The 27,900-nt window shown below is 43.6% G+C and overlaps 1 protein-coding gene across 1 annotated transcript in view; it reads left to right on the top strand.

Moving 5' to 3' along the window:
- The first annotated feature begins 2,119 nt into the window (after window positions 1-2,119).
- Window positions 2,120-27,900, top strand: part of Papss1 (3'-phosphoadenosine 5'-phosphosulfate synthase 1) — a 72,430-nt gene continuing 46,649 nt past the window's right edge. Inside the window, exons 1-5 of the mRNA XM_028760394.1 lie at window positions 2,120-2,327; window positions 17,156-17,270; window positions 18,416-18,651; window positions 19,122-19,260; window positions 21,448-21,566. Of these exons, the coding sequence (XP_028616227.1) occupies window positions 2,268-2,327; window positions 17,156-17,270; window positions 18,416-18,651; window positions 19,122-19,260; window positions 21,448-21,566 (669 nt within the window). The 5' untranslated portion in view covers window positions 2,120-2,267. The remainder of the gene's footprint in view (window positions 2,328-17,155; window positions 17,271-18,415; window positions 18,652-19,121; window positions 19,261-21,447; window positions 21,567-27,900) is intronic.

The following is a 27,900-nucleotide window of genomic DNA, read 5'->3' as shown; positions in this document are numbered from 1 at the left end:
AATTCTATTAGGAAGCAGGACTCGACTACTGCCTGGGACATGAGTTTGAGTCATCTCCCCCCTTATACAGGTATCTGTAATGACCACGATGATTTGACAGTTATATTATGCTCAGTGGCTCAACTTAGGTGTGAAGAATTTATCTGGGTCTTGCTTTATGGACACTCAGACGGTACACCACCATACTGTTGGAAAAGCACTCATACAACTAAAAGTAAAATGTTGGCTCAACAGCATCTCTCAGGGATAATTCGTTCTTAAATTATATTTATAAACACCGGGATGTAGACACACTCGGTAGTCCCTTTTATTTTGTGGTTGTCCCTTTAGTCATCTAATTGTGGCATTTTTGATGTGCAAAAGCTTCAGCAGAGTTTAGAGGTAAGGTCCAACTCACAGTCAATGAATACTCCCAACGCTCAAGTTGTATCTAAGCACCATCTCCCTCAAACAGGAATGGAGAGCCTCTGAGGAATGGCTGGCTCCAGGTGGCACTCCCTCTCCCGCCCTTAGTCTGAAGCTTGGAATCTTTTAAAAAGAAAACAATTATTTTTTTAGGTGACTATAAACGAATAGGCCTCTTTATGATATTTTCGTAAATAACAGCCATTGACCTTTGCCCACACTTTCTTGTTTATTGTTGTCCTTATTTTTAGTCTTTTGGTCTCATTCTTGTGACTGTTATTAGCAGAATTTAGAAGTGTATTGAAACTCAGTCCTATATACTCTTAGATTAAGAATCCTTTAGCTAGAGCTATTTAGATGGGGCATGACTTTAATCCCAGCACTCAGGAGTCAGAGGCAGGTGGATCTCTGAGTTTGAGGCCAGCTTGGTCAACAGAGTGAATTTCAGGACAGTCAGGGCTATACAAAGACACCTTGACTCAAGAACACAAAAACAAACAAATGAGAAAACAAGAAAGAAATAAAAAGAAAGGAAGGAAGGAAGATAGAAAGAAAGAAAGAAAGAAAGAAAGAAAGAAAGAAAGAAAACAAGCAAGCAACCAAGACATTTTAAGCGGTGGAGGAATAAGATCAGATTTGCGTTATAGAAGTACCCGTCTGACACTATTGAGAATGAAGAGAGTGGCAGGGAAGTAGAGGGCAGTACATGTTTCGAGCATCTGTGCATGCATGTTATCTGTGTGTAATGACTCCAGTTAGATGTGGAGGAGGGAGACTGATTTGAGATCTTGTCAGTGGAGTAAGTAGGAACTGACTTGCTAGCAGTACGCTAGGCAAGCAAGCCTCAAGTGTTGAGGTTTGGTGTGTGTGTATGGGAGGCGGTGCTGGCAGTCATCAGTAGCGGTGTAAGCAGCTAAATTTTGTGAGACCGTGGATGATTATAGTTATGGTGAGCTTAAGATTATGGGGATGAGCAAGAAGGGTTCTAACTTCCAGAGGAGGCCTCCCGCTCCCAACCCCATCCTTTCATGAACTGGTCTTGGAATATATGTGGTTTCTTTTTAGGTGACATTCCGCCTTGCTTACCAGGGGACTTGGATTTCAGTCCTCTATGGGAAGCAAGTACTAGAGAAGCCCCTTTGTGGCTAGTCAGTGGTGACAAACACTGCATAGAAATTTCCTGACATAAAATGGCTCTCCAAGTGGGAAAGGAGTCACCTTATAAATACTTCCTGATCCTAGATGAGATACAGTTGATGTCAAAAATACTGTGCACTGAGTAGGATTGTAAAGCGATGAGCAACATGTAAATGAGCTGTTCACTAAAGTAATTTTTCCTTTTGCAGGGCTGGGAAACATTTCTCCAAGTCGGCCTAGTTGAAAAGTGCACAAATCGAGTCTGTGGAAGTCCGTAGGCTGGCTAGCGGAAGAAAAGCTAGAGAGCCGCAGGAGCCCACGTCAGCTTCCTCCCCTAACAGCCTCAGCTCTGGGGAGCATCTCCCACGCCCAGCTCTGCAGGCCTGGCTCCGGCTCTCTCATTGCGCATGCTCAGCATCTGGAGGCCTTCTCCAACAAACCCTCAGACCACGCCCCTCTTCCTGGGTCAAGGCGGAGCTTCAAGCATCGCTCCTGGTGATTGGATGTTGAGGTCTCGACCCCGCGCCTCTCGCTTCGCCCCGCCCTCCACACCGCCCAGACGCCAAGCTCTAGCAAAGGCGATCACTAGCTGGAGCGCACGTCAGCGCGCGCCTGGGCCCCGGGTGCAGGCCCCGCCCCTTCTCCCTGCTCCGCCCCGCCCCCGGCCTCTCTCCTACTGCTCGGCACCCGGGGGCTCAGCAGCTGGGCATCCGCGCTCCGCGGCCATGGAGATTCCTGGGAGTCTGTGCAAGAAAGTCAAGCTGAGCAATAACGCGCAGAACTGGGTGAGTGGTGGCCTCAGGCCAGAGCGTGGGCGGCTGTGGGCACCGCGGACTGCCGGTGCATCCTGCGGGAGCCGGGGGCGGGGACCCGGGCGGCGGCGGCCCGTGAAGGCGAGCTCAGGCCCGGAGCTGTCCCCTAGGCAGGAGAGGCGGAGGGCTGCGGTGGAGGCGGACGACGGCGGCGTCTCTGCACGTTCCTTGTTTTCCTTGGCTTTGCCGATGTGCTTGGCCCAGGTTTGGGTCGGTCCCCCAGTCTTTACATTTCTGAGTTGCAGTGTACTGAGAGGATAACAATGTGGCCATTCATGGATCGGGACTGCAGAACTGAGGTTCTTTGTGTCTCTGTTTTAAATTGGAATGTCTGACACAGACATACTTTTAAAGACTTGATTCCTGATGACAGTTAGGTGTGGAAAGATTAATAGTTTTTAACATTGAGCAGCGAGTGCCAGTTGGCCTCCTTGGCCAAGTACTGTGCCTTCAGAGGGTTGTTTCCTTCTGCAGTTATTCTTTAGGGGCAGCCAGCTCAGATGATATGCGCGAAGGTGGAGACCATCCAACTTTGGAGGCTGCAAAGGCCCTGGTCTTAGGTTTAGATGGATTTTTTTTTTTTATTCCGCAGCAAACAGGATCATGATGTTTAATTACAATCTTGTAAATCATTGCTTATCCTTGGCGAGTCAGGAGGAAGAAAAAATGCAGTTTCAGGCTAATGTTCCTTTGAAGTCATTAATTTACCACTCCTGCTGTCAGGTTCAAGAATTCTCCCTGTCTTCTTTCATCCTTTCCCTTAACTTCTTAGAAGGTGAGAGGGACGGTGAGATTAAAGGGAGATTAGGATGTTGGAAGGAGACAGACTCCTGGCATGGGATGGGCTCTAGTCCCGGCCTTCCCATTTGTAAATTGGATGAACTTGAGGACAGTCACTCCACTTTGAATCTCAGGTGACTGAGGGAGTAACAATGTGTCCTTCACAGGATTGCCTTTATAAGTAGAGAAGATAATGAATGTTAAAGAGCAGTGAAACCATTGCTCTGAAACCTTGGTTTTGTAACACTATTGTTGCCAACAGGTATTTTATGGGTAGGGAGGTAAGGTGACGAAATTGGAGTATTTAAAAGAAGTTTCAGTAATACTGTCTGTCTATAAGTCATTTATTTAAAAATTATTTTGTGAGTCTGAGTACTTTGCCTGCATGTATGTATATGCACTATGTGTGTGCCTGATTCCAGAAGGGCGTGTTGGATCCCCTCGCGGGCAGGAGTTACAGGTAGTTATGAGCCACCATGTGAGTGCTCTTAACTGCTGAGCCAACTCTTCTGCCCTAACTCATTTATATATCACGTTATTTGCTATGTAGAGACCCATACTAGACAGTTATTAAAAAAATGGGGCTCAGTGCTTGCTTTGCAGTTGCCCCTGGCATCTGATTATAAGGGCATATGCTTTTATGGGCCACGGTGAGTGGCCTAAGATAGGCATTTTATTGCAGTTTAGAGGCAAGGTTAGTTTGGCCCCAGAGATTTTTATGAGTTTATGGAGGACCTCATATTTCTGAAGTGGGTGGAGCCATTACATCCCTGAGTGGAGACTTGTTTGACTACTGAAGGGAGTTTTTGTTGGGGAGCAGATAAAGGTGGGGTGGAGCAGGGTTGCGTAATGTAAATGTTTGGCTAGAGTTAGGGTGATTTTTTAGGAGATTTGGAATGGAGCTAGAATTTTTAATTTTCTGAACTTTTCTTTCTTCTCTCTAAAAGAATGACCTCCCCTAACTCACTTAACTCAACCTATGGGTGTGAGTGTAAAGAATCTATGCGCTATTAATGTTAACGGTCCCATTTCATAAAACCGGCAATCCAGGAAGACTGGTTTGCAGAAGAAATGCAGGCACCGACTGTGCCATAGTGAGGATTGAGTTGGCAGACTAGAAGCATGGTTGACGTAGCCACACTGCTTAAGGTGTTCTTGTTGTTGTTTGATCCAGTGTGAACAGTTGAATGGCTAGCTAAAAGCAGCAAAGAACTGACAGGGAAGACCAGACTGGACTGAGGTGATGACCAGGAGAGAGACATTAAAAGATGGCCCTGAAGTTTTGATCTGAGAAGTTGGGAGATAAGCTGTAATCTTGTATCTAAATTAACTTGTTGAGTTTTTTGTGGTGTTTCTGTGGGTGGGGTTTAAAAACCAGGACCTTGAATGTGTACATCTGCTATTCCGGAACTCTGAGTTACCACATGTAGGGTCTCCATTTTGTAAATGAGGAAACTGAGGGACAGAGTTGTTAAGGTGACAACTGGAATAGTAAGCCTTTATCTGAAGGACAGGCTTAGTTGAAATTGTAATTTGGTGTTAAGAGAAATTGAATGACCTGTATAACTTAAAAAGAAGAAGACATTAAAATAAGTGAAAAAATATAAATTAAATGTCAATAATATGGTTTGTTTAGCTTAATATGGCCCAAATATTTTCATTTAATTTATATTTTTTAATATACATACAAGCTCAGTGCTATTTGTAATCATTTTAAATTTCTGATGCTTTGCCTTTTTTTGTACATAGAAGTCTGGAAGGTGTTTTATATTTATCACACATCTTAGTTCAGGGTAGGCATTTCACACCTGGTCTCTGGGACCTGTGCACATTGTTACAGGTATTAAATTAGGCTAGGCTAGGAGTAAAAACATAGTAGCTGATTTGAGCAGGATATAGAAAGAATGTTAATTAACATATTGAGAGAAGATTCTAAGCTTTAGACACTGTCTTCTGCTAAGGAGCAGGAAAAAGAAATGGCTTCATGGATGTCAGTAAGTAAGAGATAAGAAAATGTATTGGCGTGACCGGAGGAAGCACTTTGTTCAGCTGTTACCATATACCAACAGGTATATGATACCTGTAGAGAAAAGCCAAGAGTCCATTTTCCACAGGAGCCTCCTTTGATGTCAGTCTGAAATGTAACAAATGTCCTTCTCTAGCTGATTCAATCTTTCTTGCATTGGGGGGTCAGTTTCCATCTGCCCTTTGTAAGAGACTCCGGTGTCACCCTTTGGTAGAATCCTATCCAGCTGAACCCTCTGCTTATGTGAGCTTTATGCTGGACTGGGTTTTGTTAGGATTTGTTACTGTTCTTCCCTCAGAGAAGTCTGGAATGGAGCAGGAGATTCTGAAGCAAACATAGATAGCCTCATTCTGGTTTCCTGTTTCCCTCTCCTACCGTTCCCCATATCCTGGAAGCTCAGCATATCTTTCTTTTTACACATTATATCCTTAGGATTTTATATGTCCTGCTGCCTGGGCCGCCTGGACAGCCCCTTAATGAGGGGGCTTCAGAGCTTTGGGCTATTTGACCTTAAAGTATGTCGCCATGTGGACCTTTTCCATATTCCCTTGCTCCTGGATTGAACTGCTTGTACAGCTCTGTATGTAGTGATGCTATCCTGTATGTGTATACATATTTCCTTAGAGATGTTTTGTATCTACTGAACTCCCATGTGGCAGGAAGGCCAGAAGGGTAGAACGTGGAGTAGCCTGGGTGCTCTTGAGAACATAAATCCTTAGTCTGTTTAAGTAAGGGAATAATGGCATATAGGGAAGGGTTTAGATTGAAGTTCTGTCCTTTAACCATCTGTACGGTCATGGGCACTATCCCTGAGCTCATCCGTGCTTCAGCCCTCTGATCTGTAATAAGGACCAAACAACCATCATAGCCAGGCTAAGTTACACATGTGTCAAGGGTACAGAGCATGCATAGGTTGAAAGTTAAAGGCTCTGAGGTCCTCAGCACTGTTGAGTACTGTTCCTGCTACTATTTAATAATTAAACAACTATTGAATACCCGCTTTGTTTTTGCCTCTATTTCTGATCCTGGGCATGCAGAGGAAGAGGGCCAAAAGGAATTCTGCTCTGGTGGATCTCACCTAGAACTTGAGAGACAATCAAATCAGTGATTCAGATGATTCTTCTTTTCACTAATTTTACATTTGTCGGTCTGTTCTGTACTGCTTTGGTCCTCTCTTAGAAGGCCAGCATCCCGTTCTGGAGGTGGAAGAGGACCAAGATGGTACAGAATGACTCAGGCTTAGGTAGGACACAGAAAACATTGTCCTCCATCTAGGCTGGGACAGTTATTGGTCATCTTAAGTCTTACAGTTTGGGAGCTGATGCTACAGGAAGTGCCTAGAGGAAAGGGAAAGCTCCAATTCTACCAAGAAGCATACTTCAATGCTGACTAACGTGGTTTGCATAAATATCCTTCAGAGGCCCGTGTGTCAAAGGCTGGTTGCCAGCCTATATGCTATTGGTAGGTGGTAGAACCTTTAAAAGGTTCGGTGGGAGGAAGTCTGGTCTTTGGGAGGGCGTTCCTGAAGGGGCGGTTGGAATCCTGCCCACTTCCTGTCACTTCCCAGCTGCCATGTGGTGGGCATTTTGTTTCTCATGTCATCATCAGTACCCAGAGCAGTGGGTTCAGGAACCACGGCCCGAAGCTCCTGAATCCACGAGACTGTATTGATTTCTGTTACAAGAATGGAAAGCTGACCAATGTTTGAAAAGATGACGGTAATGTCTGGAAGGGTCTTTGTTGTATAGTATGGTAGCCACTAACCACACGTGGCAACTTCATTACAGAAAAAAAAAACCCCAGTTCCTTACTTGTACTGACCACATAACTTGTGCTGTAAGTGTAGCTAATGATCATTGCAGCCTAGAACTTTCCATCTGTGGGAGGTCTAAGTCTAGCCTTGGATTCACTGCTCTTTCTTTTCTTTTATTCTACTTCCCTATGTATTTGTGTCTTCTTACTTTCTTCCCAGGGCAAGGCATTTCCAGAGACAGTTGCTATTCTGCAGTTTTGCTTTTGGGTAGAGTGGCATAGGGTGTCTCGCTGTGTTGGCTTTTCTTTTAGTATCATAGCTTTTGTAACCTTTGAGGTGTCTCACATGTTTCTACCACAGTGAATTTTGAGGCAGATTCTCTTCTCAGTCATTGTCAACTGGGTGAGATTTTTGCCACCTTTAGGGTGGTTAGCAATTCTCCCCCTCCCCCTCCCCCTCCTCCCTCCTCTTCCCCTCCCCCTCCCTCCCCCCTCCCTTCTTCTCTCTCTTTATTAGTTTTCTCTTTCGTTTTTTGTAGCATTGAGGGGATGATGCTTCTGACATCTGTTGGATAGAGGCCAAGGCTGCTACTAAATATTTACCATCACAGGCAACTTTCAAAAATCAAGAATTACTAGCTCTCAAAAGTCATTGATGCTGAAATTGAGACTCCATGGGTGATTATGGAATTCCTGTAGCAGAGCAGTGGATTTTGCAGTGGCTGGAGGTTGCCATGTATGTTGAGTACTGAGTACTGGTTGTAGCTGTGTCTCTGGTAGTCAGGAGGAGTGCTGGGGCCGTGTCCATGTGCCTTACAGGGTTAGATATTGCTAGCATCGGGGATCTCCAGTGATGGGAATTGTGGACACAGAAGGCATGTCTCTAAGCTCTTCGAGGAGCAACACTAGTAGTAACAGTGGTAGTTGCATAGGTCTCGCACCCCCAGGTACAAGATCCTTAGTTCTTCAGGTCTTAGCAGTGGCACGTCATGCTGTGGGCCACCTGCCCCACTCCGGTACAGGGAAGGAACTACATGAACTTGTGTTCTGAGGTCACAAGTACACCGCTGGGTTAGTGAGGTTGCAGTCTTCTGTATGAGTGTGGTAGCATATTGGTGGACCACTCATTTGCTCCTAGCAGAAGGCATTCTAGAGACACCTGTGCACCTCCCCCTTGACTGTCAGACTCTAAGTCAGTGCACCTCAAGGGATTGGGGTTGACCAAGGAACCCCATGCTGCGGAATCAGAAAAACAAGGTGGTGCCAACAAGAGGAAGAACTCCTCTTTCAGGAACAGATTTTGCACAGTTCTGATGCTGTACCAGAATGCATTGTGGGAAAGACTGGAGCCAGACAGTAATAAGTGAGGGATGGACTGCACCACATCTTGACCAGGACCTGTTAGATTGTATGTACCTCCTGCCCTTTGTTTAATCCCAGATGTCCTATTAGTGTCCAGAAGATGGACTCAGGGGTCCCTGGGCCTTTCATTCCTCTTCCCATCATGGCCACACTGAGTAAATGTCCTCACTCTTCTCTAGCTGTATTGATGGTAAGTGATGGAACCTAGCGCGCTAGGGTTCCCAGACTCACACTTTCATTTAGAGACTCCAGTAACACCAGGGATGGCGAGATGTAGAAAACTTCTGTACCCAGTACAGGATGGACTTCAGCAGTGGCTCCTTTTCAGCCTGGCAGCAGGCAGTAGTGGTTCTGGAGGTGGGTTGGGCAGACAGTGTTAGGGTCTTTTCTAAAGCAGAGATTTACTGTGGACTTCAGGCAGCCCTTCTAGCTAGGTTCAAACCTGCGATGACCGAGGTACTGCTCTGTGGCTGGAATGTTGGTGTCTTGATGGTGGGGTCTGTTGGACTCTCTCATTATCTTCTCCCTGGCTCCAGGGCCAGGTTTACCTTAGGCCTTGTTCTTTGTCCTGTACACCAGGTCTTTGTCTTCCTGGGTTCCCACTTCTGCCTTGATGAATGCTTGGGTCCCTCCTTAGTCACTTAGAGTGAACTTGGAGCTATTCATTTGTTTATGATCTTGGTTCTTCCTTGTAGATAAGGTGAGCAATGACCATCTTTACTTGGCTACCTTGGACTTCTCCAAATTCAGATTTGTTTATGTTAATAGTTCCTTACTTATCAGTGTCCTTGTTTTGATAAGTCTGATATAGCCCTTGCTGGCCTCAAACTTGCTGTGCAACTGAGGCTTGCCTTAAACTCCTAACTACTTGCCTCCACCTTCCCAGGCTTGGATTACAGGTGTGCGAACTGCCACTCCTGGCTTCAGATTTATTTTTAAATGTGAAAAGTATCAATTATATGTAAACAAAAAGTTTCTTATACCCAGACTACGTTGGTTTTCTTCCAGAATCATCCTCAGTGTAGTAGACAAGAAACTACCAGCTCACTTTCTTTTTAGTGATGAGTGAGCTAGTCTCTAGCTTGTATTTTCCCTCATCTACAACTTCAGCAGTTTATAGTTTGTTAGGGAAATTTTTATGTGGTTGACCTCAAGTTTAATAAGAAAAAGCAGGAAATATTTCATTAGAACAAAACACATTGGATACAGGTTTCTTCTTGTCTAGGAGCAAAATGACTTAGAAACATCCCAAAACAAAATAGGCAAGTCAAACAGGTTTGGCAAATGGAGGACGTTTGCCTTGAAGTACCCTCTTCATTCCTTTCCAGCAGACACCTCGCTCCTTTCTGGGCAGCACTGATGGGAACTCATGATAGAGAGGTTCTCTGCTTTTCACGAAAGGCCTCGAGGCCGGTATCTGTGTCTGGAAGCTTTCAGGCTTGACATGCACAGCTGCCAAGCTTTGTTTCTTTCAGAAATACATCCAGTTTCCCATAGAGATTTTCATAAGTAATTATTATGTGGTATAATATAATATACTAATATATATAGTATAATTTTATTGGAGGTATAGCTACTAGTCAAGATAGTGGAAGAGGGGTGTAGTTCTTGTGGAATGCTCATGAAAGGAATTTTCAAATAGGTCCCTTGACCTCTGGAGGTTTTCTACCTCAGGGCAATGAGCAGTGAAAGTCAGTTGGGCAGGAGATGCTTTTCCTGTGCACATTGACATGCCTTTCCTGTGCGTGATTATGAAAGGGAAAGTGGGAAGACAGCCTTACCTTCAGGCACTTTTATAAGCGAGCAGCTGGAGAAGAGTGCATAGATGATCTGGATGGAAATTGCTTCTTTAAATACAGTCTGGAGAGATGGCTTAGCTATTAAGAGAGCTCAGTTCTCCCAAAGGACTCAGGTTTGGTTCCCAGCACCCACATTGGCTGGGTTACAGCTGCCTGTGACTCCAGCTCCGTGGGATCTAACGTCATCTTGTCTCTGCAGGTCTTTGCACACACAGGTACACTCACATAATACATAAATAAAAATTGAAAGAGAGTGATGGCTTCTGTCTATTCTGTCAGCTTTGGGGAGGTAGAGGTGGGGGGTATCAGGAGTTCAAGGCCATCCTTGGCTACCTAGTGAGTTCAGAGCCAGTCTGGTGTCCATGAGACTTTGTCTCAGAAAGATAAGAAATGGAATTATTGGTAGACATCAGCAAGATGGCAGGAATTTCAAGTGCTTGTTCTCTGGTAAAAGATTAACAACACCATACACAGAATGACCTTCAAGAACCACAGAAGTCACGTGAGGTATCATAGCATGTGAGCATAGCATAGAAATAAGGAAAGAGAAATGCAGTAAGGCAGGGGGATGATTTTGTATTCTGTGCACACTCCTGATTCAGGCAGCCCAGCTTGGAGAGAGATACCGTCCGTCTGCTTGGGACAAGGAGAAGCAGTGAACATCTGACTTAGTCTAAATTAACACTGCACTCATACAAGTAAAATCCAGCACCCGTTAAATTCCTGCAGCCCCAGTCTCCAGGTTGGTACCTGTCGTTGGCCTCCATGCCTAAGCTAGCACCACTGTAGAATTTTGCAGCCTAGATTCCAAGCTTGCCATCTTGTTAGGCTGACCGTAGCAGCTTTTGTTACTATATATGCACCAAACATTTATGGGCTCACAGTTTTATAAACACTGATGGGCATAGTCAGATTGGTGTTGATAGAGTAATAGTGTGTGATTTCAGTTCCCCTCCACTCTCATCTTCAGACAGGGATTTCTGATGGCTAATCAAGAAGATCTGATCACCTTTAAGCAGCCCCTTAGCAGTCGGTGACTTAAAGCAGTAATAAAAAAACCCTCCCAACGAAGACTAGGTCTAGATGCAGTTACCGATGGACCTTTACGGAAGAGCTAACCAGTGCTCCACAAACCGTTTCCTAAAACAGAAGGGTATGGGACACTGCCACTGTCACTCTGTGACTCCTGTGTTACCCTGAATCTAAGCTCAGAAGGAACTGAACTGTAACTAATAGTATTATTAGAAATGTAAGCAGGAACTTGGTATGGCAGCACTTTTTCTTAACCCCAGCTAGTTCCGAAATAATGACTGAGAGACTAAGATTTATTTACAACTTAAAAGCACAATAACTAGGTATTATAATTCTGTTCTAATCCTCTAATCTAATTTTGCTACCTCCCGTCTAAAATCCCCATAAAACTCTAACTTAGGACCTAGAATAAAGATAATTCTTAGGACCTAGAATCAGAATAAATGGTGGACACTGTCTATACAGGCTTGAGACATGAGATTCTTAATATAAGCATTACAATGCCATGTCTGCATGAAACCAGATAGTAGGATCGAAAAATCAGCATTTGAGAAATACAAGGAAAATCTCTACACAATGAACAAAAAACATTTGCCTATTCACAACCAAGAAAGAAATTGTAGTCCAATTTTTATCCGATAAGCAGATGAAAAAATTCTCAGTGAAATTCTTAACCAAATCCAGTGGAAGAGTATACGAAGACATTCATACTCTGTGACCAGATTGGTTTCAGTTTGGAGATGCAGCTTCTTATACAAATCAGAAAGTGCAATCAGCACATAGACTTGAGAACCTAAATTACATGATCCTCTCAATCAGTAAGGAAAAGGCCCTTTCACTAAGAGCAGCATGCCTTCATTATAGACAGCTTCAAATTAGGAAGGGAGGGATTACATAATAAACCTAGAGACAGCATTCTACTGAGTGGAGAAAAACTGAGAACATTTCCTGTAAAATCTGCAATGGGACAGAGGTACCCATTCTCTCCAGTCTTACCCAGTACTTTGAAATCTTATTAGTTAGAGCACTTAGCCAAGAAAAATCAAAAGGATACAAATAGGAAAGAAGTCAAATTATCCCAAAACAACGGTAAGGTAAACCTAACTAAGGTGGTGAAAATCCTCAACAATGAAACTCAAGAAAGAAATTGAAGAAGACACTAGAAGGTGGAATACCTCCCTTGCTCATAGATAGACAGAATTAGTTCCATGAAAATGGCTCTATTAGTGAAAGCCATGGATGTCCTTATCAGAATCTCAGAACTAGAGAAAACAATCATAAAACTCACAGGGAGGCTCAAAACGTCCAGAACTAGCTGAAGTCATGCTTAGAGAAAAGAGTAATGCTGGAGGTATCAACAGCTGATCTCATATTGTATTACAGAGCCATAGTAACAGTATATCCACTGACACAGAACAGATCAGGACAGCAGTGGAATAGAATTGGAGACCCAGATAGGAACCCAGGCACAGCACCTAACTTTTCACAAAACTGTGGGAAACATACTTTGGGGAAAAAGATATCCTGGACAAATATTTCTGGGAAACCTGAATTTCCACACAAGAACAACTGAAACTAGATATTTCTCTGACCCCGCACAAAGGTAAATGAAAAAGGGATCAGAGAGAACTTAATATAACACCTAGAACTTTGACACTGCTAGAGGAAACTTAGACTCTGTTTCCAGATAAGGTACAAACAGGTGTTTCCTTAATTCTGGTGGCATAGGAAATGATCACAAGAATTGACAAACTGGGTTATATTAATAAGATTCTGTAGCTGCCAAGATGGCTCAGTGGTTGGGTAAAGGAATTTGGTGCCAAGCCTGATGCCCTGAGTTCTATTGATCCCTGGAACCCACACAATGGAAGAAGAGAACCATATCTTTTGACTTCCACATGTGCACTGTGTCATGTGTGTGCACCCTCATATACACGAGTAAATACATGTAAAAAAAAAAAGAAGATTCTTTATAGCCAAGAAAACATCATTGGAGTGAAGAAACAGCCTACAGAACAGTCTTTGCCAGCTATGCGTCTGATGAGCTGCTGGTGCACACCTTTAATTCCAGCACTTGGGAAGCAGAGGCAGGTGAATGAATCTCTGAATTCGAGACCAACCAGGTGTATACAGTGGAACCATGATAGAACCATCCCAGATGTTCTTCAGCAGATGAATGGATGAAGAAAGCGTGGTCCATATATACAGGCCATTCAGGGCTACATAGTAAGACCCTGTCTCAAAAAGAAAAAAACGCTCCAATTTCCCACCCCCACCCCGTCTCCCCCGCCCAAATAACAAAAGAAACCAAGTGAGAGCAGTGATGGCAGGGACTCCATGGAGAGGAACCCTGGTTGACCACTAGAGGCAATGTTAACACATGTGACCGCTATGGAAGTCAGTACAGAGGTTCCTCAGCATTCTGAAAATAACTACCACATGGTGCTGCTGTACTACTTGTAGTTAGGTTTCTCTCTGCTCTGATGAAACACCATGACCAGAAGCAACTTGGGGAGGTAAGGGTATCCATGCCATCATTGAACTCAAACAGGGTAGGGATTTGGAGGCAGGAGCTGATGCAGAAGCCATGGAGGTGTGCTGTGTACTGGTTTGCTTAGCCTGCTTTCTTATAGAACCCTGGGCCACCATCCCACAGTGGTACTCAACTACTAATTAAAAAAGTGCTCTACAGGTGTGGATGCTGTCTGGTCTTATGGGAAGGCAGTTCTTCAGTTGAGGCTCCCCTCTTAAATGACTAGGTTTTGTCAGGTTGACATAATACTAGCCAACACACCACTCTTGGTTATAGAGTTTTAGACACCGAGTCAAGACATTTCATAGACATTGGGCATCATCGTTTGTGTGTGTGTGTGTGTGTGTGTGTGTATGTTGACTAGTCACAATAAGTCAGGAAATGGAACCATCCCAGATGTTCATCAGCAAATAAATGGATGAAGAAAGTGTGGTCTATAAGTACAATAGGGCTTTATACAGCCATAAGGAAAAAAATATAACTCTTACATTTGCATAAAATAGATGAAATTGATAATCATTATCTTAAGTAAAATAAGCCAGCTTCACACAAACACTGTATTTTCTCTTGCACCTAAATTTAAAATTGTAAGCACATTTCTTTGTATGTATATATTTATATATATATATATGCCTTTATTCATAGTTTACAAAACTAGAAAGTAGATCATAAAAGCGATCTTAAGGGAGGTAGAGAATAGTGAGGATTCCCGGCTAAAGGAAAGCAGAGGTGATGCTAATTGGGGGAAGAGAGAGAACTAGCTGAAGGGGCGTGTTGGAGGGTAGGTGGGGAGGGATTGAGAGCCGAGCATCATTTACGCATAGGTGTGAAGATGCCATTGAAGGTGCGGTGGTGGTGGTGGTGGTGGTGGTGGTGGTGGTGAGGAGTTGAAGGGGATATGAGGGGAGGGTGGGGACTTAGTTAGGCTTTTACTGCTGTGAAGAGGCACATGACAAAGGCAACTCTTATAAGGACAACATTCAACTGGGGCTGGCTTACAGTTTCAGAGGTTCAATCCATTATCATCAAGGTGGGAGCAGAGCAGTGGCCAGGCACACTTGGTACTGGAGGAGCTGAGAGTTCTACATCTTGATCTGAAGGCTGCCAGAAGACTGTCTTTTTGGTTTTTTTTTTGTTTTTTTTTAATAAATAATTTATTTTTTCTCAAAGCGTAATTCATTCACACAGGGGTTATAAACACAGAAAGACAGGATGTGGGGAAGGGAATGACACTGGAGTGTGGGTGTTCATGGGGAATACAGATATCTTTCAGAACCAGGTATCGGCTGGGTGAAGGTTTAGGGGACAAGTCACTATGACTCTGCCTATGACTCGCTTGTCCTTATCTAAGTTGGTATTGTCTGCCAAGGCTACCTATTTACAAGGTCTATGACTACTCAGGCTTGTAAATTTCCACAAAAGCTACCTGTTTACATTAGCTTATAGCCATCTGTTTCAATGTTTTTCCACAGAGACCCACGACTTGGTGTTAGTATACATGTATGTCAGGCCTATTGCTGATTTTAGGCCTATGGCTGATTTTAGGCCTTCAGTGTGTAAGCAGGGCTACCCCTGACATCTCCTCCCTTCTCTAAGTATAGAAGGGCTGTGGCAATTCTAAACTTGTGAAGGCGGGGATAGAGGCCTGACCTCCAGCATTTCAAGGGGACCTTGTAATGGCTCCAGTCCTTCTGTCGTTGTCCAGTGAGGCATGAGGGCCATACCCATCCCGATGTCTTTTTCCTGGAGAGGGGATACTTTTGACATCAACCCCTATGCAGTCAGGCTTGTCCCTCAGGGAACCCAGAGAGATATTTTTATCTTTTATTTATATTCCCTTGCAGTACTTAGCCTCGAAGCATAAGCAAGAATTCAGATCACCAGTCAGAGGGGGTTCTGGGTGGTCCCTCTCTGCTTGGTCTAGGGGCAGAAGTCCCCCCTTTTAGGTTGAGTGGAGATGGGTTTTGGAAACACCCTGTATAAAGTAACAACCTCATCTTGAGTCTCATGGCCCTCCATAGCTAACTTATGATAATGTATCTGAATAGGTTTTGCTACCAAATTATTTATCTGTTGTATCAGAGTTAGTCCACCTATTTGAGGGCCAGGGACCAGCAGAAAAAAGCAAAAAGAACCCAAATAATGGTCCCAAGATGGGAGGAAATAGGGTTGACAACCTTAGAGAGGCTGAATTCTTATACCAGCATTCATCTATCTCTTTCTCTCTCTGATTTTTCTTGGGGCCTTCACTGACCTATTTCATGCTCTCTTTAACCCTCCTTGTCTTGTCTATGTAAAGGCAACATTCTTCTTTAAGGGCTATACACAGTCAAGAGCTGTACACAGCTTTTTCTATTGTAACAGAGTAAATCAAGTCCAATAAGAATCCAGAAGACTGTTTTTCAAGGCAGCCAGGAGGAAACCTTTTACACTGGGCAGAACCTGAATACTAGGAGCCCTTAAAGCCCACCCCACAGTGACACACTTCCTCCAACAAGGCCACACCTTCTCTAACACAGCCACACCTCAATAGTGCCACTCCCCATGGGCCAAGCATATTCAAACCACTATAGGTAGATATGCTATAAATACATTATATCCATGCATGTATGAGATTACTAAAAAACAATTAAAAAATTATTCTGATTAAAAAATATCCAGTAACCCTCTCTCCACAGAATTAGAAAAACCAATCAGATAACTGGTAAAGGACTTCAGAAAGTCTTAGATAATCAAAGCTGTCTTACCAGAAGAAAACCGAGCGGGAAGTATCCCCCCCTTGACTATAAGGGTATAGTGATCCAGACACACATTAAACCACAGGGCAGAGTAGAGATTCCAGAATTAAGCCCACACACAGTTAGTTGAGTTTTGACAGAGGTGCCAAGAGTACACAATGCTAGAAAGATTGTTTCTTTCATTTAGTGCAGTTGGGAAACCTGATATCCCCATGCAGGTGAGCGAGCCTTGCAGGCCTGCCTTTAGGAGCTGCTATCTTTACCATTCTGATGAAGGAGACACTCCTTCTACACTCCCCCTTTCTCGCCTACTCTGTTTTCTTTTTAGTGTGGTGTGGTTGACTTCCCAGTTAAATATAAGGTCATTCAGGGTGGAAACTTTATTTACTTGACATCCTAGACAGACCTCAGTAATTTCTGGTTGAATGAATGAATGACTGAATAAGTGTGTGAGTCTGGAATATCCCAGATTCTACTCCTGGTTATGAGATGTTGAGCAAATTATTTAATAACTTTTCTCAAGTTTTTCTCAAGTTCTATAAAACTACAGTAACCAGAGTACTCATGTCACTGGGTTGCTCTGAGAATCCAATTGGCTGTAAATGTAAGATGCCAAACATTATGGAAGTGCGTTGAAGAAAATGAAAGCGATTTTAGCTTTTCCTTGCATTTAGCATCTTATATGGAGTACTGATTATGTGTTTACAAGGAACATGTGTTGACCTTTTAAAGGACCCGGGTGATCTACAATTCTTGTTTTCCCTTCCTTCTTTTTCTAGGGGATGCAGAGAGCAACCAACGTCACCTATCAAGCCCACCATGTCAGCAGGAATAAGAGAGGCCAGGTGGTGGGGACCAGAGGTGGCTTCCGTGGTTGCACAGTCTGGCTGACAGGTATGGTCAAGAGAGCAATCAGTGGGTGTGGTGGCACGGGCCTAGAATCCCAGGAGTGAGTTCAGGATCAGCCTGGACCATGTAAGTAGCAAGATTGTACCAAAGCAACAGCAATGACAAGACTAGAAGATGACCTCAGTGGGTGACTTGAGGTGGAACAGGGCCACGGGTACATAGGTGCCAGCGGGCACAAAGGAATCAGTGAAGGGACATGTAGTGGCAGGAACCATGAGGTAGGGGAACCAGACACAAGCTGCACCTTCCATGGGAACTGTGGCTCTCCGTATTCCCATGAGGTGCACAGGTGCATTGCTTGGATTTTCTAGGAAACCTGAAGTCCGAATTCCATTTACGATTTCTTCTGGCATCTCCCTCAAACATTGTGGCAGGTGGAGGGGGTCCTCCTCCCCAAATTCCATAAACCCCTGTGTAAGAGCAAATCAGCAGTGGCTGGTGGATGTTTATCCCCATACCAGGATGTCACAGTACTCTCTACAAGAGCACAAGTGCTACGTGGCCATCCTAAACCAAATTGAAACTATACACTTCCACATTCATTTCTTGTCTTATGGTTCTCCTGACTCTGATATGCAATCTCCAGGGTGGTGAAGTGTTTGTGTATAGATGTTTGCTTTTTCCTAGTCAGGAGAGTTGAGTGAATGGAAATTAGAACTTCCTGGTCAGATTAATTATATTATGAATTGACTCCCCAGTGGTTTATCATGGCTTATAAGATCCTGGAACATGGAGGAGGTAACTTTGCATTCACTTTTCATCTTTCTTTCCCTTTCCTTGTTATATGTAATTTGGCATTCGACTGTAAAAATGTGGCATGTGGCCAATATGTGAATATATCTACCCAACCATGACACTAGAATTGGTTAATAATTTTTGGAACTTATTGGTGATTTCTGGGTTATGAAAGATAGATGCTTAAGAACAATATCCCCCAGACCCCACCCCCTCAAATCATAAAGAAACCCTAGGTGCTTGTAGATATTTTGAGTAGATAAAAGGTCAATCTTAAAGAAATCCTGGGTAAGATGTTTCTGAGACCCTGGTGCTGAGAATAACGAATGCAGTCGCTTGTCCTTAGACTCTCAGTTCTAACCGCTCATAGAATTTGTTCGGACTGTTCGCTCTAGGATTGTCCGGAGCAGGGAAGACGACTGTGAGCATGGCCCTGGAGGAGTACCTGGTGTGCCACGGCATTCCGTGCTACACGTTGGATGGTGACAACATCCGTCAGGGTCTCAATAAGAACCTCGGCTTCAGTCCCGAGGACAGAGAAGAGAATGTCCGCCGCATAGCAGAGGTGGCGAAGCTGTTTGCAGACGCTGGCTTAGTGTGCATCACGAGCTTTATATCGCCTTACACGCAGGTGCGGGGCCTTTGTGCCATCAGGTGCTGCTTATGATATTGAAAGTGATTATGTTAGTAATAAGAAGTTTAAACATTGGCCTGTGTTTTGAGGCTAAATTCAACTTTTTAAAAGTTTCCCTGAAATACAGATAACTTAAAAAAATTACGTGCTGTGATTCTTTTCTGAGTAAATCCAGTTTGGGTAAAACTTGCTGTTAAAACACCCTGAGGTATAGCAAAGTTCTTGAGATGAAGCCATTGACCGAATTATTTCAAGCTTAACACACACGCTCGCATGCACACACACACAGACACACACAGACACACACACACACACAAACACATACATTTGCAAATACACATACACATATAGACAAACTGAGGCACAGAGTCCCTTTCATCCTTGTTGTCAGGACATCCAACTTTTTATCAATCATGTTTTATTGATCACTTACTGTTTCTGTGATTGTCTTCTTTTCTTCTCTTCAGGATCGCAACAACGCAAGGCAGATTCACGAGGGGGCGAGCTTACCCTTCTTTGAAGTTTTTGTCGACGCTCCTCTGCATGTTTGTGAACAGAGGGACGTCAAAGGACTCTACAAGAAAGCACGGGCCGGAGAAATAAAAGGCAAGGAATGTTTTCTTCAGTTTCCCATTGTCTAGATATGTCTTGCTTTTGTGTGTACATCTGATACCCTTTTCTTTTAAATTAGATTTTTATTTGTGTGTACGTGTCTGTATATGTCAGTGCAGGTGCCTGTGGAGGCTGGAGGCATTTGATCCTCTGGAGCTGAAATAGGTGCTGGGAACTGAACATTCTATGCTCTTAGTCACTGATCTGTCTCTCCAGCCCCCAGAACTGATAACTCTTGCCTAAGAAATTGGGAGTGAGAAATGACGTGAGCTGGTTGACAGAGCTGGGACTTGGAGATGTTGTGCTGAAAACCCACTTTATATAATTAGGTATCTAGAATTAGGTTGCCAGCCATCACCACCTCTGCTGTCTCTGTTACACCATGCAAGTGCAAGGTGGCCCACGCCTGTTGGGAAATCGCCTGAAGTGGAAGGCTCTTGATGTAAGGAGAATGTCCTGTTTTTATGTCGTAGTGCTTGGTAAGGCTCTTTACTCAGCCTCTCTAAGATTCTTAAATTTGAATTTACCTATTTCTGATTCTATGTTTAGGTTTCGTGGCCTGTTCACAGTTTCAGTGTGTGACACATTAGGCATCGAAGGGGAAATGTAGAGTCCATCTTTGCTGTTGTGTTTGATACTGTGTTAATTCTGTCAGCATTCGTAGAAACGGCATACTGGCCTTATAAAGCACTGGAGGTAGATTACACAGTAAACATTCTGTAGCGGTGACTCATGCAGGTGACCTGCTTGCCTTCCCGACAAGATCCAATAGCCTGGGACCATTGCAGAAGTTTTGAATTCTAGATTTGGGTATTTGGTTTTTGGCTCAGGAAAGATAAAAGGAAATTGAGGAGGAGAACATTTGCTATCCATTTCTTCTCTGTATTTGGGCCTGGGAATAAGCAGCTGAGGGAAATTTTGCCTGCCCTGGTGATGTCTAGTCTTACAAGCAAAGCTGATGGGGAACCTTGCTGCCTGGGGCTCGGTTCATTAGTGAGGCCACTGGCTGTGGTCACTCTCATGCCGATTCTCATGAGATTAAGCTGCCACCTTCTTTTTTTTTTTAATTGGATATTTCATTTATTTACATTTTAGATATCCCCTTTCCCCATTTCCCCTCCCTAGAACCCCCTATCCCATCCTCTCCTCCTCCTTTTTGCTTTTATACCATTTTAATTATATGCATATATTAAGGTCATTTTTTGGTTGAGGGACTAGCAATACAATAGATGCAAATAGTCAAGGAACAAGCAAGACGATAAACACAAATAGTCAAAGAACAAGCAAGGCAATAAACCAAATTCCATGAACACTCCTGTGATCACTGTTTCTAAGGGCTTATCAGGATGACCAAAGTATCTGAGTCTACTTCCCTGTCCTAGCCCAAAGTCATTGTCATGTCTGAAGCCTATTTCCTTGTCCTTGGCCAATGTCAGATTCTTGCCAAGCAGCCCCAAAGGCTCTCCGCCTGTCCCCAAGCTGCCACCTTCTTGACGAAGAAGGAACAGGCGGCCTGCTTGGAGTAACTATTGGTGGTGGGCACGATGGCAGATTGGTCGTTTTACATTTGCACATAGTTTCTGGGTGGTGGAGTTAAAATGACTCCCAGTGTTGAGAATGCTGTGTAGCATTTCTGTTCTGTAGTTCAGTTATCTCTCATCTGGCATGTGTGCGTAGGCCAGAGGACAACTGTAGGATTGATTGGCTTTCTCTTTCCACATTGCGGGTCCTGGGAGTGAACTCAGGTTGTTAGGCCCCATTCCTCACTGAGCCGTCTTCCTGGCCCTGTAGTACCTTACTTTCATTGCAGCTGAGCTGGCCTGTGGCTGTGAGGTCAGGGTAAGTGAACCAATGTGTTGAATAAGCTGCCTTCAGACAGAAACGCACATGGCACCGAGGCTGGTGGGAACCTGACCTCATGTTTCACCAAGGAGGCATGAACCAGTGTTCACTTCATTAGTATTTTTGATGACCTTATTGAACGTTACTACAGTGAGTAATGAGAATTGACTGATGTGTAGAGAAGAAATAAAGTTTAATTAGGTCTCTCTCAAGAAAGCCATCGGTACCATAATGCCGTGGCAGGGTAGCGCTTAGTAAGCCTTCACTTCAATGCAGATTGGTACAGATGAAATAAACTCTACATTTCTGTCTCCGCCTGTTGTCTGCTGACCTTTAAAGGCTTCACTGGGATCGATTCTGAGTATGAGAAACCAGAGGCCCCGGAGCTGGTGCTGAAAACGGATTCCTGTGATGTCAATGACTGCGTCCAGCAGGTTGTGGAGCTTCTGCAGGAACGGGTGAGAGAAAGAGAACAGAGAAAAAAACTGCCTGATAACTTGGCCCCTAAAAACAACCTGACTGAGTAGTGTGTACTTCAGGTCTATAAAAACCAGTAACTTCTGTATGCTACTATTTTAGCATTTTGGGGCATATACAATACATAAATATTGTTATTTATATATGTCAGTTATTATAAATGTCAGAAAGGTTGCGAGTCATAGGACCTTTTATCATTAATTTTACTACACTTACTCTGCAGTGTGACTTGATACTAGGCTGTTTAGTGGAGGCACACAGTGTTGTTAAATTCCCTTAGGTATTTGACAAGTACCCACCTGCCTCAACTTGGTGATACACTTCCCGATAGATTTTTAAGAAAGATCCGGCAGAGAGAGGGTTCCTGGTTTTAAGTACCTCTCCCTGGCTGCTGGGCATACGGAAGCATAAGAGGCACTGGGACTGAATAACAGATACATGATTCCCATGGATTTTTTCGCTTTTAGAAGTAGTTTTTCTTTCCTCTAAATTGCCTTTTACCTCTTCTCTGAGTCCATTGTCCCATAGTTCACTTTAGCTGGCTGGCCCAGAACTCACCATGTAGACCAGGCTGGCCTCCAACTTGCCTCTGCTTTCCCAATGCGCACACTGCCTGAGTTCCACTCCATCCTATGAATCAGTTATTTTATAGTTTGAGTCACCATTTAAAGTCCTGATTGATGGTTGAACTCCTGATAGGTCATTTCTGGATCTAGCTTTGGTGGTGTTGGCACTTGACTGTAGTTGGTTATCTTATAACTTTATCATAGCAAAGATTGAGATGGTTTTTTTCTTAATTAATTATGTTTATTCATTTATTATTATTTGTATGTATGTATGTATGTATGTATGTATGTATGTATGAATGTGTAGGTGTGTGTGCCATGGAACACTTGTCGAAGTCAGTAGGCAGTTTTCTGTATTTGGTTCTCTCCTTCTACAATGTGGGTTCTGGAGCTTGAACTCAGGCAGTCAGGCTTAGCAGCAATCGCCTGAATCTGCAGAGCCATCCCACTGGCTGAGATAATAGGTTTTTGTTTCTCTCTGTTTGTTTCTTGAGGAAAGATTGACCTGGTGTTCATGCTGCCATTTTACTGTCTACAGAACTGAGGATGGCCCTGAAACTTTTTTCTTCTGTCTCTTGAGCACCGTGCTTGCAGGTGTGCACCACCACCATGCCTGGTGTATGTGGTCCTGGGACTGAACCCAGTGTTTTGTGCATGGTAGTCACTCACTCTGCCCAAAGGAGCTACCCCACCAAGCTATGCCCCCCTCCCCCTTTTAATTTTGAAAGGGAAGACCAGGTTTGTTCAGTCTGTGGTCCAGGGTAGCTGTGAGTGTGACCCAACATAAAAGGACCCTCTGTAAAACTGTTACGATTCTTGTGATTTTTAGTACTATGTTTTTATCTGTCTCATTATTTGGTGGCATGGCTCTCACAGGTGAACTTGGCGGATAGCAACATGTGGGAGTGCTAAAGACCAGACGTGCTTATGCTGTGGATGTTTCTTGATGTATCTGTCATGCGGTTGGTGGAGAGGGTTGAGTTTAGTTAGTAATTACCAGCTTCTCCAGGGCCAGCTATTCCTCAGTGCTCAGTATGGGATGTGCTTGTATTTGTCTACATTGAGCTTATGCTGTTTTACTTGAATCTTGTCAGCTGAAAGTTAAATGTTGTATGTAGTCTCATTATAACTTTTATCATTTGTGTCTAACCAGCAGGTGTTGAATGTTTTATAGACTCCTAGGAAACTGCACGGATACTCCTATGTGGTCCACAGACACTGTGAGAGGCCATTTATGGGGATTGCCCAGTGCTGGTGCTCCCCTCTGTCCTCCTTTCTTTGACTTCTTCCTCACTTAGAATAGCATTCTTCAGAGTTCGTGCTTTGCCTGCATAAATCGGCCTCGTGCCTCTGCTGCTGCGTGACCCCCAGCCTCCTCTTCCTCAAGGAGGAAGATGATTATGTTGTTCCTTAAATGTCTGTTCTGTGGAGATACTGCAGTTCCAAGCCTGGGAATGGCAGAGTCCCACACACTATTCAGCCAAATACCAGGTATACTGTGTGAAGTTTTCCACTAGTGTCCTTTCTTATCCCTCATCCAGTGCTAGCCACATACTGTATCCAGATTACTCGGCCTTGCACTGTAGTTCTGAAAGGTGAGACACAGACTTACGTGTCACCTGTAATGAATGCATGTGACTTACACACTGTTTTCTGCTACTGCTCAGAGGACAGGGTCAGTGCCACTGTGATTTTGTGACCACGCCTTTTACTCTGTGCCTTTTATTTCATGATAGGTCATCTTTCTGGTTTAGTCTAAGTATTTTCTTTTTCTATATTGACAGTTTTTTCTTACTTAATTACATGTATTCATTCATTTATTATTATTATATGTATGCATATGGGTAGGTTTTTTTTCTTCATAGAATTAAGGTGGTTTGTGTTGAGAATTCCTCACAGTTTGGTTCTGAGAGGCATGCCTTTGTATGACCTGCCCTTATGTATTCTACCAAGGCATGCACTTCCTCCTCTTCCCTTCACTTTCTTCTACCTTAGTCTCTGTAGTCAGTTCATGCCTTCTTCCTAATTATGTCATCCTAATTAGAGGTTGTACTAATTATCCTTTTTATATGCATTATACTTGCCAGAAAAAGGGTGCTGACTGGACATGTTCACCTGATGTCTCACAGAAGCATAGAACAGACTCTGACATTGGCTGCATGTTATAAAGGGCACACATGTAGTGCTTTATGTCTATGAAAGTGAGTTTTTTTCTGAACTCCAGGGGGAAGTGGTCCATTTTCTCTCTCAGCTTATCTTTTTTTTTTTTTTTTTTTTTTTTTGGTTTTTCGAGACAGGGTTTCCCTGGAACTCACTCTGTAGACCAGGCTGGCCTTGAACTTAGAAATCCGCCTGCCTCTGCCTCCCAAGTGCTGGGATTAAAGGCGTGTGCCACCACCGCCCGGCCTCAGCTTAGCTTATAATGCCTTCTTTCTTGTATTTTTTTTAAATTAAAGATTTGCTTGTTTTTATTTTATGTGTATGGGTGTTTTGCTTGCACATATACCTGCACCATATCTGTGCAATGTCAATGCTCTTGGATGCTAGAATTCCCCCAGAACTAGAGTTACAGACAGTATTAGCTTCTATTAACATTGGGTGCTAGGATTCAAACCCAGGTCCTTTGGAAAAACATCCAGTGCTCTTAACATTTGAGTTTCCCTCCTCACCACTCAGTTTCTGGACATCTTCGTAAGCTATCTTTGCCCTCAGTTCTTTTTGTGTGCTATCTCATTTCACCTACACAATATCTTGGTAGTACTTCACAGAAATTGTGAGATTTGCTTATGGCTGTGTTGGATTATGCATCTGGGGATTTCACATTGATTTTTATGTACCTCTGTCCTTATTTTTAGGGGTCTTCTCATTATACTCAAAACTTCTCATCACACTGTGTCTAGAAAGTGATCTGGTTGTATGGATTTAGAACAGAAGTTTTCTCTTTTTTTATCATGAAGTAGGGTGACCACGGAGAAGAAATCCAAACGGCCTGTTACTATAATTACGCTCTCTTGGCATCAGCCTTGTTTGGGAAAAAAGACCTCAGTTATATGCTTTCCTAAGCAGATGACATCCCTGACAGCACGGGAGTATCGCTCTGCTGTGCATGGTGAATCTTGTTAACTGGAGAACACTCAGTGCCATGTATGGTGCACACTGCAACAAACACTGGGGTGTGGCGGCCAGCCAAGCAGTACTGTTGCTTTATGGACCTGCATGTTTGGTCTCCGCCACTCTTACTTAGTTTATAGTGTGTAAACAGGATGGCCATGCATAAATGAGTTCATGTTTCTTCTTTTGTAGCATGTTGTAGAACTTAAAATTACAACCAGAGGAAGAAGATACACTTGGACAAAACTCCATCTGTTCTGACATGAATTCTCTTTGATTGTTTTCTAGTAAAGTTGAATCTCAGATAAGCTTTAGGGCACATGGAGAAGTCAGTGAACACACTTCTCAGTTGGCTGGATGCACACTATTTTTCCATGGACAGGCGACTTTGGTATAATGCACACCCTGTCCAACCATCCAGCCAGGTATAGTACATGCAATTCACCTTCAGTATTACTGCAGAGAAGCTTGTGAGATTTTCTACAGGTGCTTAGAGGAGATCACATGGTGGGATCTCAAATAGATAGAGGGTGGAGGGGCTGAGCCTGTGAAGTGCAGCGGTGACTCAGAGCAGAGGAAATCAGCCTAACCAGCTCTCAATTGGCTCAACACCCCAGGCAGTGACTAGTGACCGGTGAGGCTGCAAGTTATCAACTTGCAATCAAGGTAATCCTTCTGGTGACAAATCCCAATCCTGAACTGTCCAGGAGACATCAACCATGCACTTAGGAGATTCAAAGCTCTGTGCTAGGAACTGGGGACAAAGACCAAATATATAATGGATTTCCCGTTGTGCTTTGGGTAGAGAGAAGAAGCTAGCACCACCTGGGACTTTTGAGAGAATGAGGAGCTTGAGAAGGCTGTGTTCGTGGGCACAGTAGTGGCAGATGGTTAGTTTTTGTTTTAATCAGCTTTACTCTGGGGAGACTCATTCTGAAGTGAATTCTATTTGTTTTATTTTATTTTCAGTTTTTTGAGACAAAGTTTTTCTTTTTCTTTCTTTTTTTTCCCCCCGAGACAGGGTTTCTCTGTGTAGCCCTGGCTGTCCTAGAACTCACTCTGTAGACCAGGCTAGCCTCGAACTCTCAAACTCAGAAATCTGCCTGCCTCTGCCTGAGACAAAGTTTTTCTGTGTAGCTCTGGCTGTGCTGGAACTTACTCTGTAGCCCAGGCTGGCCTCCAACTCATAGAGACCCACCAGCCTGTGCCTCCCGAGCGAGCGCTGGGATTAAAAGTGGGTGCCACCACCGCCTGGCTTTAACTAGTATTCTTCACTTACTGTCATCAAGGAAGATAAATATTTATTTTGCATGTTCTGGAAAAATGGATATTATAGCCATGAGGTCTTTTGTTATGTGAGTACTTTAGATTCTAATTTCTCTTCCAGTCTGGTTTTGTGATATAGTCACTCATAAAAATATATGTCTTACCATTTAATCAGAGGACCGTTGTGTTCTTCACTTGATTCATTTGCATACATCTTTTCAAGAACGTAGAAGACAAGCCAGCAGGAGGCTTTGTCTTTTCTTTCCACTACCCCTTGAGTGGTCACTAGATGGCCTGCTAGTATTGCATTTTAACTGGGCCTGGTAGAGCACAAGGGAGTAGGCTTCTTGCCGCTGGTTTTAATCTAAAGTGATATTTTAAATGCTGGTTTTTAAATCTACCAGGAACTCTGGATTTACTAGTGCTATAAATTATTTAGAGGTTTGTCTTCTTACAAAATGGTGGGTTAGTGCTCTAAATGGATTTTATACTGCACATAAAAAAACCAGACTTTGCAGCTCAGTTTTAAAGTGTTGCCAGAATGTCTTTTGCTCGTGCTTTGGATGCATGTAGTGGAGATAATAGAAACTTAACAGTTGCATGAAAATGTGAACGAGCCCCAGCATTCAGTCTGCTGAGCAGATCTGCCTCCAGAAGAAAGTACAGCAGATACATAGAGAAAAGCCTTACAGTATGGAAGCGCTGTCTGTTAACACACTCAGGCTTCTACAGGAAGATTCCAATGAGAGGACCAGAATCTAGTTTTGGGTGATGAGTGAGCGTCATGTTCACCAGTTTCTAAGCAGAAAACTGTTGCCCAAACAAGGATGCGGGTGTAGCATCCTTCAGTCATAGATAGCAATTAAAAAAAAAGGGGGGGCATCCATCTTTTAAATTGAATAAGTATTTAAAATTCATAGGCTCCAATATTTCTATACTTGGAGGTATGAAACGCAGTCCTCATTAAGGGTAATGTGGGAACTGGTCACTGAGCTCTGCTTGGGACACTTAGGCAGCCCGAGTCTCTGTTACTCTCACACTGGAACATGGGGGCCTCTCAGATGCCAGAGGTGCCTAGGTAAAGACTTTCTCTGTCCTGGCTAGTGATCTGTTTTCTGTTTAAAAGGAAATTTGCTGAAATAAAGTGCAGTATATGATCGTTAACACTGGCACAGTGTCTGATAGTAGGTGTGTCTGCGGAAACCCTAAGGAATCCCAGATAAAACAATCAATTCATGTGGCAGGGACTCCGCATTCTGCTCCTTAGGTAGCAAGTCTCACTTTGAGCTGGTGTCAGTCCTTTTGGGTGCTTAGTGCTGGTTTTAGAAACTGAGGGTTGGATTAGAATGTGGTAGAAACTGGCTCTGTCTCC

Source organism: Grammomys surdaster, unplaced genomic scaffold (assembly GCF_004785775.1).
Source record: "Grammomys surdaster isolate TR1022 unplaced genomic scaffold, NIH_TR_1.0 126531, whole genome shotgun sequence".
In the NCBI taxonomy this organism is placed as follows: Eukaryota; Metazoa; Chordata; class Mammalia; order Rodentia; family Muridae; genus Grammomys; species Grammomys surdaster.
The sequence above is the reverse complement of the archived record's forward strand: the minus strand, read 5'-3'. Positions and strand labels throughout refer to the sequence as shown.